General features: G+C 28.5%; 4 protein-coding genes and 1 pseudogene across 4 annotated transcripts; 3 read left to right on the top strand and 2 right to left on the bottom strand.

Moving 5' to 3' along the window:
• Window positions 1-3,339: 3,339 nt before the first annotated feature.
• On the bottom strand, window positions 3,340-4,501 carry LOC149059259 (uncharacterized). The gene is made up of 2 exons (XM_089223292.1): window positions 3,722-4,501; window positions 3,340-3,639 (listed from the first exon to the last, which is right to left on the bottom strand). The coding sequence occupies exons 1-2, from the start codon at window positions 4,499-4,501 to the stop codon at window positions 3,340-3,342; spliced, it is 1,080 nt and encodes a 359-aa protein (XP_089079418.1).
• Window positions 4,502-4,541: 40 nt separating this feature from the next.
• On the top strand, window positions 4,542-5,015 carry LOC149059258 (uncharacterized; the record flags this gene model as incomplete). Its single annotated transcript, XM_089223287.1, has 2 exons — window positions 4,542-4,738; window positions 4,849-5,015. Coding segments are annotated over 2 exons (354 nt in total), but the record flags the coding sequence as incomplete, so codon positions are not given.
• A 4,816-nt stretch (window positions 5,016-9,831) lies between these two features.
• On the bottom strand, window positions 9,832-11,215 carry LOC149059257 (uncharacterized). The gene is made up of 4 exons (XM_089215666.1): window positions 10,746-11,215; window positions 10,429-10,563; window positions 10,159-10,355; window positions 9,832-10,052 (listed from the first exon to the last, which is right to left on the bottom strand). Exons 1-4 carry the CDS (start codon window positions 10,782-10,784, stop codon window positions 9,896-9,898), a joined length of 528 nt encoding a protein of 175 aa, XP_089071792.1. The 5' UTR covers window positions 10,785-11,215; the 3' UTR covers window positions 9,832-9,895.
• Window positions 11,216-11,545: 330 nt separating this feature from the next.
• On the top strand, window positions 11,546-15,969 carry LOC149059256 (uncharacterized; annotated as a pseudogene).
• Window positions 15,970-16,301: 332 nt separating this feature from the next.
• On the top strand, window positions 16,302-18,452 carry LOC149059255 (uncharacterized). The gene has a single exon (XM_089217918.1). It carries the CDS (start codon window positions 16,435-16,437, stop codon window positions 18,049-18,051), a length of 1,617 nt encoding a protein of 538 aa, XP_089074044.1. The 5' UTR covers window positions 16,302-16,434; the 3' UTR covers window positions 18,052-18,452.
• Window positions 18,453-18,545: the final 93 nt, after the last annotated feature.

Below are 18,545 nucleotides of genomic sequence, written 5' to 3'. Positions count from 1 at the left end.
AACGAAAGGGGAAGGCAAGCCTACCTCAAGCATGCGCAAGAGGTTAGGTTAGGTTAGGTTAGGTATGCCGGTACAACCGTACCCCGGTTGGCGGTTTGGCGGGGGAGTATGACACGGCCCGCAATGGCAACCAGTACAAAGTACAGGTGCCGCAGCGACCTGCCTACGCTCTTGTCAACCGCCACCACGGGGTACGACCGCGCGACAGTCGACTCTCCCGCCACGCCGCAAAGGCACAATGCGGGACGGGAAGAGAAGTCGCGCCAGACGCGGACCGGCCTTCGCCGGTATCTCTCTCGTTCACCGACCTTCGAAACACGTGCACCGATACACACACGCCGAGACACGCTGTCTCTATTTTTTTTTCTTTGTAAAAGCACCCTTAAATTATTGTAGCTACAATAAACGTGGCCCAGCCACAGTGACCAAGTAAACGAAAAGTGGTTATTTGTTTTCACATACCCTCGACCGGCCTTCAACTCTGTCATCGCCGAGGCCGCGTCATATTTTTATTTTTTTATTTTTTTTATTGAACACTATAGCTTCGGCAGCATAAGACATAAGCTTTTATTCTATTTTGTATAAGAACTTCAGTTATTTTAATACCCATTGTTATGTTAATAAAAAAACAATTGTAAAAAAATGTTTTTATCAAAGTAATAAAATATTAAATTTTCATGCATTTTGACTTACCTTAGTGTCACATAAAGTCTCTCAGTTGTAGAAATTGGTTTTTTTAAATTTGTTGTTTTTTTCGTTAATTTAAATTTTATTTTTGACAAAATAAAATCAAAAGTTTCCACGGACATACGTAAAAAATTAAAAAACCTATCATTATCAATTCTTAAATCGTTATAAATATGATGAAACTCGCCAAATTTATTTCGCTTTTTGTTCATTTCGTGCACTCCAATTCTTTTACGTTTATTTCTTCGTAAGTGATTTCGATACTAAAGGTATTTTTATTACAAACGCAATATTATCCCCGCTATAAAATACTGCCATTTTTGTTATTTTACTTAGTTCGTAAATTTCACTTGGGTCCGTGCCCATTGGCAAATTTAAATTTATAGGTAGTTTTAATTTGATTTCTGTTAGATGTTTTGATAATTCTCGTGGTGTTATTAAACTTGGATGCAGTATCCCTGTCCTAGCTGCTGTAATTATCGCGCTTATTGTTGTTTCGTAAGAATATTGAGTTAATAATGCTGTAAAAATACTATGTATTCTATCAGATAATATCAGTGTTTCTAACGTATGTGTAACATTTACTAATTCTCCGATTTTTGCGTGTAATGTACTTTGTTTTTCACTCAACTCTTTGTATAATTTATTAATTTCAATTGAAGCGCCACTTATACCTGTTATCGCTGATCTCACTACCGTTGTTTGGTATAAATTTTCTGTCATATAGATAAGGTCTAAATTGTTTTACTCCGAATATTATTGCTAAACATTCTAGCTATGTCGTTGAATAATTTAATTCCGATTTGTTTAATGTTCGTGATGCATAAGAAATTGGTAAGTCACCCCCTATTTTGCCTTGTGATAAAATTGCCCCTAGTGCTTTACCACTAGCATCGGTTGTAAGTATGAATTCTTTTGTAAAATCTGGGTATTGCAAAATTGGTTCTGAACAAAGTATTGTTTTTAATTTATCAAAAGCTTGTTGGCATTTATCATCCCAATTAAATTTTACGTCCTTCTTTAAAAGATTTGTCATTGGATTAGCTATAGAACTATAATTATTTATAAATTTTCGGTAGTAACCGCTAAGTCCTAAAAAACTTTTAATTTGTTTAACATTTTTCGGTGTCGGAAAATTCATAACTGAAGTAATTTTATTTGGATCTGGTTTAATTCCATGTTCTGAAATTATATGACCTAAAAATAAACATTCCTTTTTAAGAAATTCGCATTTATCTGGTTCTATTTTTAAATTATGAATACGTAATCGTTCGAATACATCGATTAATTTTTTATTGTGATCATTCAAATTTTTTCCATATATAATTATATCATCTAAATATACGAGACATTTTATACCTATTAAACCTGCCATCACATTAGCCATAGCCTTAGCAAATGTACTTGGTGCGGACGCAAGTCCCATACTCATACGTTTATAATGATAGTGTCCTTGACTTGTCGAAAAAGCTGTAAGTTCCCTAGAATCTTTAGATAACGAAATTTGGTGGTACCCACTCTTTAAATCAACAATGGAAAAGAGTTGGCACTGTCCTAATTGATCTAATATTTCCGTAATATTTGGTAAAGGGTGAAATTCATTTATAGTTACATCATTGAGTGCTCTAAAATCTATAACTATTCTAAATTTTTCTTTTCCTGACGCATCAGATTTTTTCTTTACTAATAATAGTGGTGCATTAAAAGGACTCATAGATTTTTCTATAATATCATCCCGTTCCATTTGTTCTATTTGTTCTTGAATTATTTTTTGTTGTGAAAAGGGTATACGATACGGTCGTTTGTGAATAGGTGGAGTGTCTTTAGGTATTTTAATTACGTGTTCCGCTGCTGTTGTTATTGTTAAATAATCATTTTCTAAATGAAATATGTCGGCATATTGTTCACAAATTTTTATTATCGATTCGCGTTCTTCCGAATTTAAATGATCGCTCCTAATTAAATTCCTTATTTTATTTACGCGTTCATTATTATTTTGTATATTATTTATTTCATTAATGTCAGTGACAATGTCGTATTCGTATGATATTCTATTAACTTGACCTACTTTTATATCCTGTTTCGCCTCCGATATATTTAACACACTAATTATAATTTTCCCGTCCCTGACTGTATTATATATATTAGCACAATATACATCTGCTGATAACTGTTGCTTATTTATTAAAATATTTTTATTATTCATGTTTTTATCTGCAATGTTAATCGATACTATTGTTTCCGTTCTAGGTACTAAACTAAAACATATTTCATCATCATTTATTTCATTATTATCTTTTATTGTTAAAATATTATTTGCAATATCTATAACTGCATTATTATCTACTAAAAATGTATGTCCTAAAATGCCATCGCCTTCAACCGGAAATTGCTTATTCACTACTTGATATTCTGTTATAAATTCTTTTTTATCAATTATTAATTTTATTTTAGTTTTTCCTATAGTCGGTACTATTTTTTCATTTATCCCTTTTAAATATATTTTCTGATTTTCGTCTATTACCGTTTTGCCTATTAATTTATTTATTTTAACAATATTTAAATCGCTACCTGTGTCTAATAATAACGTAATTGTTTTTGTACTAAAATTAGGTGATTCTACTGTTACGTGATTATTATATATTACGGTTGTTACATGTAAACATTGTTTAATGGCGATTCTGCGTCTATTATCTCCTGCACCAACCTGACGCCCTGAGTTGGCACCATCGAGTTTTTTGAAACATTAGAATTATTCCTTTCATTACGTAATTTAGTATAACAGTTTACAATTTCATGTCCCACATTATTGCAATAGATACAATGTAGTTGTCCATTATTATTATTAATTGTATGCGTATTATTATTTGCATTTTGTTGCCTATTATTGGTACCGAACTGTGTATCGTTGTTTTGCCTTGGTAATCTACAATCTCTTGCTAAATGACTATTCTTTCCACAATTTATTATAACATGCATTATTATTATTATTATTATTATTATTAGTTGTCATATTCTGATTATTATTATTAGCAAAATTTTGTCGTCCATACCCGTTATATCCGCCACGATTAAAACTTCGATTAAAATTATTATAACCGTTACTACGTCTGAAATTATTATTATTATTATTGTTATATCCGTTATTCTGACCACCGCGATTAAAATTTTGACTATTATTATTTTGTTTGAAATTATTTCCCGATGTATTACTATTTCCGTTTAAATTTTGTTTTTCTAAATCTTTTTGTAATTTTTCCATTTGTAAGTTAGCATTATGTTCCATTTCCTCATCTTTTGCGAATTGCATAGCAGTTTCTAACGTTTTCGGATCCCTAGCTTTTAGTGCTAAATTTAAATGTTTCGGTAAACCGTTTACAAAAATTATTAATGCTTGATTTTTAAGTTGTTTTTTATATACTTTGCTTTCCTCTTCTGTCATATCTTTCGAACCTTCCTTACATAATTTATAAAATAATTCCTCAACTCGTCCTGCGAAACTGGTTACGTCCTCATTTTCTTTCATACGCGCGAAATTTAATCCTATTGTTAACGTTCTCTCAGATGCTCTATGTTCAAATGCTCCCTTTAAAATTGACTTTATATACTCCCATTTTTCTGTGTCCCTATATTTTGTTGCCTCTAGTGCATTACCTGCTAATTTCGAGTTTATTATTTTTATTAATAATGGTAAATTACTTTTATCTACCGATTTTACCGCGATATCACATGTATTAATAAATTCTGATACATTCTTTGCTCCTGTACACACCGGAATCAAAGCTGTGGCTTTATCTATATCCATTTCAGCCATTGTTTTATTTTTTTTATTTTTTTCCTTTTTTTTTTTTTAGAATGCATCATACAGAGACAATGTTGGTGATCGTTTAAGATCAGAAGAATATGATGAGGAAGTTTTCAATTCGTTAACTTTTCGACAAGGTGATGGTTTAATTACGATAAAAACTACATTTGAGGAGAAGCCAACAGATTACTGGGTGATAACACATTATAAATGTTCAAATATTGAAAATGTTCCAGTTAAGGATAGGTAAATAATTTATCATTAATTTAATTTTTTTAAACTATTGTTAATCTTTTTCAATAGGTATTTTTATTATCACTTCATTTCATGATTTAAAAAAAAAAAAATAATTATAGGTGGAAGTTTAGTGAAGCTGGTGTTAAGTTGTATACAAGCGAAAAGTCAAAAGACCAGACATTGAATGTTAGCTTGAATCAGACCATGCAGTCAATATTTGACACGATGCTACAAGACCCAGGACGTCGTACAATCAAAAGTAAAATAATAGGCTAATTATTATATGTTTTTTTTTTTTAAAAATGAGTTTTTTATTGAATAAACAATACAATATATTATATAAATATTTATTTACTTTATACTATTAAATCCTGAAGTATTAAGTCTGACATTGTATTAAAATGGTATTGTAATATTTCATATAGGAATGATGTGTCATCGTTTTGCAGATGAGTGTAATAACTAAAATCATAGTTTTGTATATACTGGTTTGTGAATTCATTTCTCTGACAACTGATAGGTAGACCACGGACGTCGTTTTTTATTAGATCGTAAGCTGTGTTAAATGTAGCTTGGTAACTTGGTAGACGTTTCTGTTTTGTAGAGGTCTACACAATGTTGAAGCTGTTTAAGTCTACATAAATCTATATGTGATAAAGTGATATAACCATCATTGATATGTAAAGTAATTGAACTCTGCTTAACATTAGTTGAATATGTAAAGTTATCAGATATTTTTGTTCGTCTACATCTGGTGTGTAAATTATTAGTAATTTAAATGTAATTAGATTCAGACATGAGTGTAAACCATTGTTCTAAGTTTAAAGTAATTATCTTCTTTGATAATTTACATTCTAATAACACAATAATCGAAATTTGTTTATTAATTAATAAACCGACTGTAACGCTCTTCTTACTATACGGACGAATGTCGAAGGTTGATTTTGATACGATTATAGGTAGAACCATGATGAATAATATTTATAATAATATGTTTCAGACTATCAATATGAAAAAAATCTAGTATAATGTAACTGATGGAACATATACTTTGAACTGAGGTTTTTTTTCATCAGTAAACATATTATATACTAAATCTGTTGTAAAAAAAAATGGTAAAAAAAATGTGAACGTACAGTTCAGTAGATTAGTGTGTAGTGAAGGGAGTAGAGGGAATTATTCATACTTACTTACCTGAAACATGAAATTAACTTATTAAATTAACTTAACGCACTAATCCACTGAACTACACGTCCACGAGATATTAGATTAAAAACTAACACATATAAGTTGTTTATAATATTTTTTTTATTTATTACAACATATAATGAAAGAACATGATTTAGCAAACGGTGTCGTATGACCTAGTTTCACAATTACAAATATATTCATTGTTACAATATTTACTTAACACTTTTTGAACAAATTGATTTCCCTTCATTAATAATACATATATACACTTTGGATTATATCTGCAATGTTCAATCCTAACGTCATCTTCTCGTATCCAATTATGAAGAATAAGTCCACAGCAAAAGCATTCGACGATATCTTCTACTCCTGTATATTTTAACCCACATTCAGCTAGAGCATATTTATTTTGAAAACAATTTAAAGGAAAATGTTCGAAAGATCTTAATCTTGAATAAATTGAAGTATATCCTGGATGGGTTGGAACTGAATTATTTCGTATACGATGAACTAATGATTGAAAATCGCTTGAAAGTTTTGGTAAATTCATTTCTTTAATTAATTGAAATAATAACTTGAAAAAACACCACACGAATACACGACGGATCAGCAGTAACTAAATGTAAAATTATTAACTTGCAACTAAATAGTAGAAATCACGGTTTAAGATATATATATATATATATTTTAAACCGTGGTAGAAATTAAATATATAAATTTTTAAAAACTAGAACAGTGTAACCAACGTGATTAAAAACATAAAAACAATCTCCCTGTAATTTTTATAAAAATTAGCGATATTTGATTGAAAAAATTTTAAAAAACGGGAAAAAATAGTTGATACGGTAAATATTTTTGTGTAAGAGGCATAGAGGTGGACAATCTTGTGTAATCACCGTATTGTGTTACGCGGTAAATCAGTGTGCTCCAAGCGAGAATTTTCCGCTTGAAAAAAAATTTTTACCGTGGAAAAGCTGGCTGTGAACATACAAATATATACTACTTACCACAAATAAAAGTATTGTCCTATCCCTAGGGGCTAGGGATATTTGAAAGATTCGTCGTCGACATGAACTTGAAATATGTATTTTGAACAGATTTTAGGGTACCAAGGACAAAACAACACGTACTTAAAACAGTCTAAAGCAATATTTATTGAATAGGTAAAAAAAAAAAAAATAGTACATCATAACTCATAAGTATCACGAAGACTCCCGGGTTTGATGCCTTGCGGCTACAACCGTGGACCTTATGTTAGCGGTGTGCGCTAGTCAAGAGCCACGGAGGTTCACGGCCGGTGTCCACCGGAGTGACCCAGCGGACAGCGGTCGTGGGTCGTCGATGGACCACCAGCCCCGCACGGAGCACCCGTTCTCAACGAAGTCGGGAGAGTGTCCGTGCGTAGGTTTCCCACATCCCGAAGTACCATTCTCGCTCCCGTTAGGAAAGCACATCAATGGTGTGATGCCCGGACCGAGCTTCGTCGGCCTAAACCTCAGCTGTGATCCTACCAAGATTTGGGCCGTGTACCGCGGGTTCATGGTGGACCCTTACCGGGCAGCGCTCGCTGCCGGCGCAGTGGCCGCGACCCCCGAGTTAGAGGCTCGGTAGCCTGTATCACGCCTCTCGGAGGCATCACCGGAGTGATCGACCCGCTCTTCATGAGGTCGCGGTCAAAACCTCGCAATACCCTAGTCCCCGAAGGTTTCGGCGTGTCCGCGTCCCAGACGGCGACCCCGGCTGGCCAGATCATTCTCTGGTCCTTATCTGTCTGCTCTGTTAGTTAATGACTTCCTGGCAAACCTCCTTAGCACCTCATATGTTCTTCTCGTTTTGAGAAAAGCCCCGTTCCTGGGTGACCAGTCCTCTTGTTCTTCGGCCATAGCTGCCTTCAACTCGGCTCAGTATTCTTCGGTTCTCGGGCATCTGTACATCGCATGCTGTACAGTTTCGGACCCATTTTTGCACTCACAGTTGGGTGATGCCACTAGCTTGGACTGAAATCGTTTGGATTTAAAGTCACCATGTCCTGTCAACATTTGTGTTGTATAGTGGTCTAGTGTCATTGGTAGCATATACCGCTCACGTACACTGGGTATCAGTAGTATATATTTGTATGTTCACAGCCAGCTTTTCCACGGTAATTTTTTTTTTTCAAGGGGAAAATTCTCGCTTGGAGCACTCTGATTTACCGCGTAACACAATACGGTGATTACACAAGATTGTCCACCTATTTGCGGCTTACACAAAAATATTTACCGTATCAACTATTTTTCCCCGTTTTTTAAAATTTTTTCAATCAAATATCGCTAATTTTTATAAAAATTACAGGGAGATTGTTTTTATGTTTTTAATCATGTTGGTTACACTGTTCTAGTTTTTAAAAATTTATATATTTTAATTTCTACTATTTAGTTGCAAGTTAATAATTTTACATTTAGTTACTGCTGATCCGTCGTGTATTCGAGTTGTGTTTTTCAAGTTATTATTTCAATTAATTAAAGAAATGAATTTACCAAAACTTACAAGCGATTTTCAATCATTAGTTCATCGTATACGAAATAATTCAGTTCCAACCCATCCAGGATATACTTCAATTTATTCAAGATTAAGATCTTTTGAACATTTTCCTTTAAATTGTTTTCAAAATAAATATGCTCTAGCTGAATGTGGGTTAAAATATACAGGAGTAGAAGATATCGTCGAATGCTTTTGCTGTGGACTTATTCTTCATAATTGGAAACGAGAAGATGACGTTTGGATTGAACATTGCAGATATAATCCAAAGTGTATATATGTATTATTAATGAAGGGAAATCAGTTTGTTCAAAAAGTGTTAAGTAAATATTGTAACAATGAATATATTTGTAATTGTGAAACTAGGTCATACGACACCGTTTGCTAAATCATGTCTTTTCATTATATGTTGTAATAAATAAAAAAAAAATATTATAAACAACTTATATGTGTTAGTTTTTAATCTAATATCTCGTGGACGTATAGTTCAGTGGATTAGTGCGTTAGGTTAATTTAATAAGTTAATTTCATGTTTCAGGTAAGTAAGTATAAATAATTCCCTCTACTCCCTTCACTACACACTAATCTACTGAACTGTACGTTCACATTTTTTTTACCATTTTTTTTTTACAACAGATTTAGTATATAATATGTTTACTGATGAAAAAAAACCTCAGTTCAAAGTATATGTTCCATCAGTTACATTATACTAGATTTTTTCATATTGATAGTCTGAAACATTACTATAAATATTATTCATCATGGTTCTACCTATAATCGTATCAAAATCAACCTTCGACATTCGTCCGTATAGTAAGAAGAGCGTTACAGTCGGTTTATTAATTAATAAACAAATTTCGATTATTGTGTTATTAGAATGTAAATTATCAAAGAAGATAATTACTTTAAACTTAGAACAATGGTTTACACTCATGTCTGAATCTAATTACATTTCAATTACTAATAATTTACACACCAGATGTAGACGAACAAAAATATCTGATAACTTTACATATTCAACTAATGTTAAGCAGAGTTCAATTACTTTACATATCAATGATGATTATATCACTTTATCACATATAGATTTATGTAGACTTAAACAGCTTCAACATTGTGTAGATCTCTACATTGTAGAAAAACAGAAACGTCTACCAAGTTACCAAGCTACATTTAACACAGCTTACGATCTAATAAAAAACGACGTCCGTGGTCTACCTATCAGTTGTCAGAGAAATGAATTCACAAACCAGTATATACAAAACTATGATTTTAGTTATTACACTCATCTGCAAAACGATGACACATCATTCCTATATGAAATATTACAATACCATTTTAATACAATGTCAGACTTAATACTTCAGGATTTAATAGTATAAAATAAACAAATATTTATATAATATATTGTATTGTTTATTCAATAAAAAACTCATTTTTTAAAAAAACATATAATAATTAGCCTATTATTTTACTTTTGATTGTACGACGTCCTGGGTCTTGTAGCATCGTGTCAAATATTGACTGCATGGTCTGATTCAAGCTTACATTCAATGTCTGGTCTTTTGACTTTTCGCTTGTATACAACTTAACACCAGCTTCACTAAACTTCCACCTATAATTATTATTTTTTAAATCATGAAATGAAGTGATAATAAAAATACCTATTGAAAAAGATTAACAATAGTTTAAAAAAAGTAAATTAATTATAAATTATTTACCTATCCTTAACCGGAACATTTTCAATATTTGAACATTTATAATGTGTTATCACCCAGTAATCTGTTGGCTTCTCCTCAAATGTAGTTTTTATCGTAATTAAACCGTCACCTTGTCGAAAAGTTAGCGAATTGAAAACTTCCTCATCATATTCTTCTGATCTTAAACGATCACCAACATTGTCTCTGTATGATGCATTCTATAAATGAAAAATATAATTTATATATATATATATATATATTTTATTTATAATAAAAAATAATTTAACTAACCATTTTCATCTGCTTCTTATTTGTAGATTTTTTTTCATTCGTCTTCTCAACACCACGTTTTAAAGTGGTTTTTGTTTTAGATGTTGATGCTAACGGTTTAACTTTAGAGTCAACGGATTCACTGAAATGTTCATTCTATGGATCATAAAAATAATATTTTTTTTTTTATTTAAAAATGTACAAGTGGTTTTATAACTGATATCTAAAAGAAACATATTTTATTTTTTTATGTTTCTTAATAATTATAACCATAACGTTGAGTAGTGTTACGACTGACCTCCAATTTGTTATTTGGTTTTTAAAAAAACTTTACTTACCTCTGATTCTGAAGAAATAATTGATGTTCTATAAGACATTTTTGAGCTGCGTTGTAGACTGTGTTGAGGACTGATGAACGTTAATGGTTTTACATTGGCTTTTATACACAGATATTAGCCACTACCACAATAATTTATATATGTAAAATGCTAATGTTAATAGCAATGACTTGAAAAACCTTTCTACAAACTTGTTTTACATGAACACAAGTGGCATTATATGAATTATTAAAGAAACAGGATCTAAAATAATCACCCGCCTTGAAAATCAGATTTGATATAACAACGTTAATGACCTCAAAAGACTTTTCAACAAATATGTAATATAAGCAATAATAGTATAATATATGTATATAATATTAACATTTATTAGAATCAAAAAAATAATTAGTATGAACCGGATTTCAGATATAAAAACGTTAAAGGTTAATAGCAATGACCTGAAAAAACATTTCCAAAAAAAAAATGATTATATATGAACAAGACATTATATGAACTGGTTAAAATATCAAATATAATTTAAAATAAATTAGAATGTATATATTCAAATAGACTTCTCATATAATAATGTAATAAGAATTTGCATGAAAGACTACAAACATGTTCTTACATGGACAAAAGAGAATGGTATTAAGTAATATAATGTACAATCATCTCAGGATTATGAGAGGTACCTAATACTCAATGTTCAAAGAGAGGGTTAAACTCTAGTATAAAACACCGAATTTTTAAACATAAAGTCATCAGTTCACCAGCAGCTCTAACAGACCAAGAAGCTACAGAACAGCAACCATCCTCGACTCTCCAGCAAAACAGTTACATCAGAACAGACCATCAAAAACGTAAAACATCTTCAACAACAATAGCAACCGTCAGCCAGACTCAGAAAACAGTCAACAGTCAGACTTAGAATACTTCAACACTAACTATGTAAGTACCTATTTTATTATTTTATTAAAACTTTTAATCTTTACTCCTATTTTAAAAAAAAAACTAGAAACAGAATAACAATGATTTAAACACATCATCATTATAATAATATAGTTTTATGATAATATTATCTATGTTTATATATTATATGATAAAATGTTAACATCATATTTATAAGATAGTAATTACATTTTATTACACATCAGCAATCTACTATTAACGAACATAACCTTAAAAATATATACCGTCTCTATCACCATAGAACAGTTAGCACTATCACCGCTTAATATTATCACCGAACGCAATATTTATTATTTTATAATATTTGATATCAATAATATAAAAAAATGTTATATTATCATAGTATAATATTCAATATTTACATAAAAATATTACAATTTGAGCTAAGTTTTTATAATTGAAATAAGTAGTATAATATTCTTATTCTAATAAGAATTCAATAAGACTGTCTGCTATTAGATATAAAAAATATGTCTATCTATAATGAATTGTATGTATTCATTTAACATTGAACACAGTTATAGTAATATATGATATGTGTTCCTATATTTTAATCTTCATGATTATGTTTTTATAAAGTTCATTTAATTTAGATAAAAATTAAATTATTTACAATACAGTTGGTTAATATATTTTATTACATTTTTTTTCTATATTAAATTGTAGGTATTCATTTAAAATTATTCAAAGGAAAAAAATAAATTTAATATACAACAAATACACAGGTATAAGTAATAGATGATGTGTGTACCTATATTTTTAAACTTCATGAATATCATAGTATAATATTCAATATTTACATAAAAATATCTCAATTTGAGCTAAGTTTTTATAATTGAAATAGGTAGTATAATATTCTAATTCTAATAAGTATTCAATAAGACTGTCTGCTATTAGATATAAAAAATATAGTTATCTATAACAAATTGTATGTATTCATTTAACATTAGACAGGAGAAAAAATAAATTTAGTATACAACAAATACACAGTTATAAGTAATATATATTAATATGTGTACCTACATTTTAATCTTCATGATTATATCTTTTTATAAAGTTCATTTAATTTAGATAAAAATTAAATTACATACAATACAGTTGATTAATAATATATTAGATTATTACAGTTTTTCTATATTAAATTGTAGGTATTCATTTAAATTATTCAAGGGAAAAAATAAATTTAGTATATAACAAGTATACAGTTATAAGTAATATATATTTGTGTACCTACATTTTTAAACTTCATGATAATATTTTTATAAAGTCCATTTAATTTAGATAAAAATTAAATTGTGTACAATACAGTTGGTTAATATATTTTATTACATTTTTTCCATCTATCTTTATTAAATTTTATGTATTCATTTAACATTATTCAAGGGAAAAATAAATAAATTTATTATACAGCAAATACACAGGTTTAAGTAATATATGATGTGTGTACCTATATTTTTTAAACTTCATAGTATAATATTCAATATTTACATAAAAATATCTCAATTTGAGTTAACTTTTAATAATTTAAATAGGTAGTATAATATTCTAATTCTAATAAGTATTCAATAAGACTGGCTGCTATTAGATATAAAAAAATATATCTATCTATGACAAATTGTATGTATTCATTTAACATTAGACAGGAGAAAAATAAATTTAGTACACAACAAATACGCAGTTATATATAATATGTGTACCTACATTTTTAAACTTAATTTTTTATTTTTATAAAGTTAATTTAATTCAGATAAAAATTATATTATATACAATACAGTTGTTTAACATATTTTATAATTAGATTTTTCCGTCTATGTTTCTATGATTTAACATACTGTGTATTAACATTAATGAATTTGAAATAATATTACAGACAATGGATTCAAAAAACAAAGATGAACTTATGAATAAATATCAATATAATTTACAAACCATGGAATCATTAAGATTAGGGAATATTGAAGATAATAAAAATAATATATTAGAAACGAAAGAAATTAATAAAAAAAATTAAAGAAATAAAACATAACATTTATTTAATCAGGATATGTTCATCATCAAATGAATTTGAAATCAATAAATTAAGAGATAAATTGTTTTCTTTAAAAGAAAAAAGAGAAATATTTAATAAATATGGTAATAAATATATTGATTATGTTAGAAAAATGGAAATCTGTTATGGAGAAAGATATAGTATGGATATGATGATACGTTGTCAAACATTTCATGACATTTACTTTTCTAAGAAATTATGATTTTAATTTAATGTTTATAGCTATGTTTTTTTGCTTGTAAAAATAAAAACAATTATTATTTAATGATGATGTGTGTTACTATTTTAATATTTTATTACTAGCAGATAGTTTGCAAATATCTATATAATTTGTAGAAACATGACATCATACATCAAAACAGAAATTAATGAAGTGTTGAAACAACAGGTGGAAAATCAGAAATATGGTGAAAGAGAAGAAAAAAAATTTAAAAAAATGATTAACGATATTAATATTAAAATCAAAAAAACAAACCTGAAGTCGACTAGGGAAAATTTATTAAAAAAAAAAAAGAAATTAAAGGTGATTACGATGAATCTAATCATATAGGTTATCGATGCCAACAAAGTTGTATATTGCATTTATCATACCTATATGATTTATTAAATAATAATTAAGTTTTTAATTTCTTTTTTTTTAAACTAGTTGCTTAGGTTTGCTGAATATTGTATGATTTATACTATAAAAAATAATAAAGTGATTACAATATTATTATTGTTTATTATATTTTTTTTTCCATTTAATTTATTTTCAGCTTAATTATGAAAAGAAAAATGGTGACAAAACGTCAGCGAATGACATATGCTGATGAAGGAATATTTGAAATTGAAAGATTTAAAAAATGTTCAAAAACTTTTATAGTTAAGAATAATTTAAAATTTTTAGACTACACACTTTTTTTTAACTATACTTTAGACAAAATAATTCCAAAGTTAAAGGAATCATGTCTACAAACATCTATAAAATTTAATTTATATGTAGATAGTGTATATGAACGAATTATCACACAAGAAGTACAGGATATAGCATTTAAAACCTCTAATACACTTGCATGTAATTCCTCTGATTTTAATAAATTACTGAATGGGATGTTCAATAAATTATTAAGTGAAGAAGATGATTTTTTAGCAAAAGCTTCTGGCTGGTCACTTAAAACAATAGATGCATTACAATTGAGAATTAATATAGTAAATCCTCTCAGAGGAGGAACGTATCTAGATCTTCCTGAATATATCAAAGATAAAAGAGCAGTCATAAATGTAAAAAATAATGATGTTAAATGTTTTAAATATTCAATACTATCAAAGTTTGACAATCGTTCAAATAAAACTTATTTTAATAAGAAATATTTTGAAATGTTAGAAAAAAAAAGTGGCTTAGATTTTAAATGTATAGATTTTCCTACACCAATCAGGCAGATAAAAAAATTTGAACGTATAAATAATGTATCAATTAATATTTATAGTTTAAATGATAAAAAACATATTTTCCCTCTATATATTTGTAATACTGAAAGAAAAAAACATTTTGATCTACTTTTGTTTAATAATAATAACACATCACACTATTGTTATATAAAAAATTTTTCAAGATTTATTAGAAGTCAGAAAACTAAAAACTGTTCCAGATTAATTATCTGTAAAAGATGTTTTACTACTTTTAGTGAAAAGCCATGTAAAAGCAAACTTTGGGGTAAGAAAGGGTTGAGTGAACACCAGCATAATTGTAGAAAGAACCAATTAGGGAGACCAATAATGTTTGAAAAGGGGGATGATGATTTTATTTATTTTAAAAACTATAAAAATACACAGAGAATACCAATTGTTATTTATGCAGATTTTGAATGTATTTTAACTCCTAAAAATAAGTCTAGTGAATTTAATAGTTACGAAAAATCTAAAACTTATGCTACACATTTACATGAAATTATGAGCTATGGGTTTTATGTCAAAGTTAACTATGATGTTATATCAAAAGAACTAGTAAAACAGTTCAAAATTCCGAGAAAGGTGGTAATTTATAGAGGTGAAAATGCTGCAAAAAAATTTATGGAAAATATGATTGTTATTGGAAATAATATTAATAAAATTTATCAAACAAATAAACCGATGAATAAATTAACTAAAGAAGAAGAAAGTAATTTTAAAAATACTAAGTTTTGTGGAAAATGTTCGAGACATTTTAAAAATAATAATTTAATTAAAGTTCGAGATCACTGTCATTTTACTGGTAAATATAGACAATGTATTTGTCTTCAATGTAATTTTGAAATAATTAACCCCTCATTCGTACCAATTTTCTTCCATAATTTATCGTACGATAGTCATTTCATAATTCGGGAACTTGGTTGTAATGATAAAGATATTCACGTTATTCCTAATTCGTCAGAAAAATATATATCCTTTAGTAAAGAAATCGCACATAGATTTAGTATTAAATTTGTCGATACATTCCGTTTCATGAGCGAATCATTAAGTAAACTTGCATTAAATTTATCTGAAGATAAGTTGAGGTTTAGAGAAACTCTTAAAAAATTTTCCATGAAAGCATTAGATCTAGTCACTCAAAAAGGAATCTTCCCTTATGAATATGTCGATAGTTGGAGTAAATTAGATGATACTTTCTTACCATCAAAGTCTGAATTTTATAACTCTTTGACAGACGAAAAAATAAGCGATAAAGATTATATGCATGCTAAAAATATATGGCGAACATTCGATATAAAGACTTTAGGTGAGTATAGCGATCTTTATTTAAAGACTGACGTTACCATACTGGCTGACGTGTTTGAAAATTTTAGAGACTTATGTTTATCTACTCTCAGATTAGATCCTGCTCATTACATGACTGCTCCTGGATTTGCTTTTGATTGTATGCTTAAGTACACTAAGGTAAAATTGGAAAGGTTAAAGGATTACAACATGCTCCTCTTTTTTGAAAACTCAATCCGGGGGGGCATTTGTCAATCAACTAAAAGATATGTTAAAGCAAATATACCAAATATTGAAGGACTGGACTATAATTCGAATGAACCAATCACATGGATTACATATCTTGACTGTGTAAATTTGTATGGTAAATCTATGTTAACAGAATTGCCTTTCAAAGATTTTGAGTGGGTTAATGATCTCAATATCGATGTCACTAAAATTGCCGATGATTCAGAAGTTGGGTATATATTAGAAGTTGATATCGAGTACCCTAAGTATTTACATAAAAGTCATAATGATTTCCCATTTTTACCCATTAATGAGTGTCCTCCTAATTCTAAAGCTAAGAAATTGCTTACTACATTATCATCAAAAAAAAACTATATAGTACATTATAAAAACTTAAAACAGGCGATTTTAAACGGTATTAAAGTGACGAAAATTCATCGAGCTATTAGCTTTTCACAAAGCAAATGGATGGCATCATACATTGAATTGTGTACAACTATGAGAGTTGAAGCTAAAAACGAGTTTGAAAAAAATTTTTGGAAGTTGTTAATCAATAGCGTTTTCGGTAAATGTATGGAAAATGTTCGCGCAAGAACTTCTATAAAACTTGTTTCATCAGCAAAAAAAGCTAGGAAATTAATGGTTAAAACTAATTTTAAAGACAGAACTATATACACTGAGAATCTTATGGCTATTCATCAGCGTAAGGAAATCATTAAATTTGACAAGGCAATTTATGTAGGATTCGCAATTTTAGATGTTTCAAAAACATTTATGTATGACTTTCATTATAATGTAATGAAAAAAAAATATGGTGCTAAAATTAGTTCTTTGTATTCAGATACTGATTCGTTGGTATACGCTATCCAAACAACAAATTTTTTCGATGATTTAAAAAATAGTTTACTACCATATTTTGATACATCTAATTATCCTAAAGACCATTATTGTTTCAGTGAGACACATAAAAATCAACCAGGATATTTTAAGGATGAAATGAAAGGAATAATTCTAAAAGAATTTGTCTCATTAAGACCGAAATTATATGCGTATAAAACTGTACATAGTGTTGAGGAAAAAAAAGCAAAAGGTGTAAAAAAGTATATAATTAAAAATCACATGAAATTTAAAAATTACATGGATATATTAAATGCATTTATAAACCATATAACTGTTGAGGATAAACAAACTCATAGAAAAATGAATTTTATTCAATCCAATAAACATATTGTCCATTCGAAAACTATGACTAAGCTTGTTCTTAGTGCTAACGATGATAAACGTTATATAATGGATGATGGGATTAATACATTGGCTTATGGCCACTATAAATTAAAAAACTTTATATATCCGCAATCGAAATAAACAAAAAGCGCTATCTATCAGTATTATATAATGTTTTAATTGTTAAATGTTTCATGTAAATAAACAAATTTTTATTGTTATCAAAGAAAAACAGTAAAAAGGTAAAATATAATAATATGATAAAAATAATATAATATAAAATTTTATTTTAATATATCTGACAACGTTATCCATGAATTATAACTTGTATCAAAACCTAACCACTTGACAAACATTTTATTCCCAACTTTTTTTATAACACGTTCAACAAGAAAGGTGTTTGGAAAATCAGTTAATTTAATTTCTTGTTCATAAAAACCACCTAAGATTATATTGTTCGATTCATCTTTTAATTGATACGTTACTGGATTTGTATGTAAAATTTTTGAAATTGTAAATATTTCTGTCGTCCAATTTGGTGTGTATCCCTTATCAAATATATGTTTATATTTAGATATTCTTACTTTGTCGTTAATTTTAAATTTTGGTTTGTATAATGTTTTGATATTTGTATG

This window comes from Diuraphis noxia, unplaced genomic scaffold (genome assembly GCF_037042655.1).
Source record: "Diuraphis noxia isolate RWA-SAM2 unplaced genomic scaffold, SU_Dnox_SAM2 contig0001, whole genome shotgun sequence".
Taxonomy (NCBI): Eukaryota; Metazoa; Arthropoda; class Insecta; order Hemiptera; family Aphididae; genus Diuraphis; species Diuraphis noxia.
Note: the sequence above shows the minus strand (reverse complement) of the source record. Positions and strands in the feature narration are given on the sequence as shown.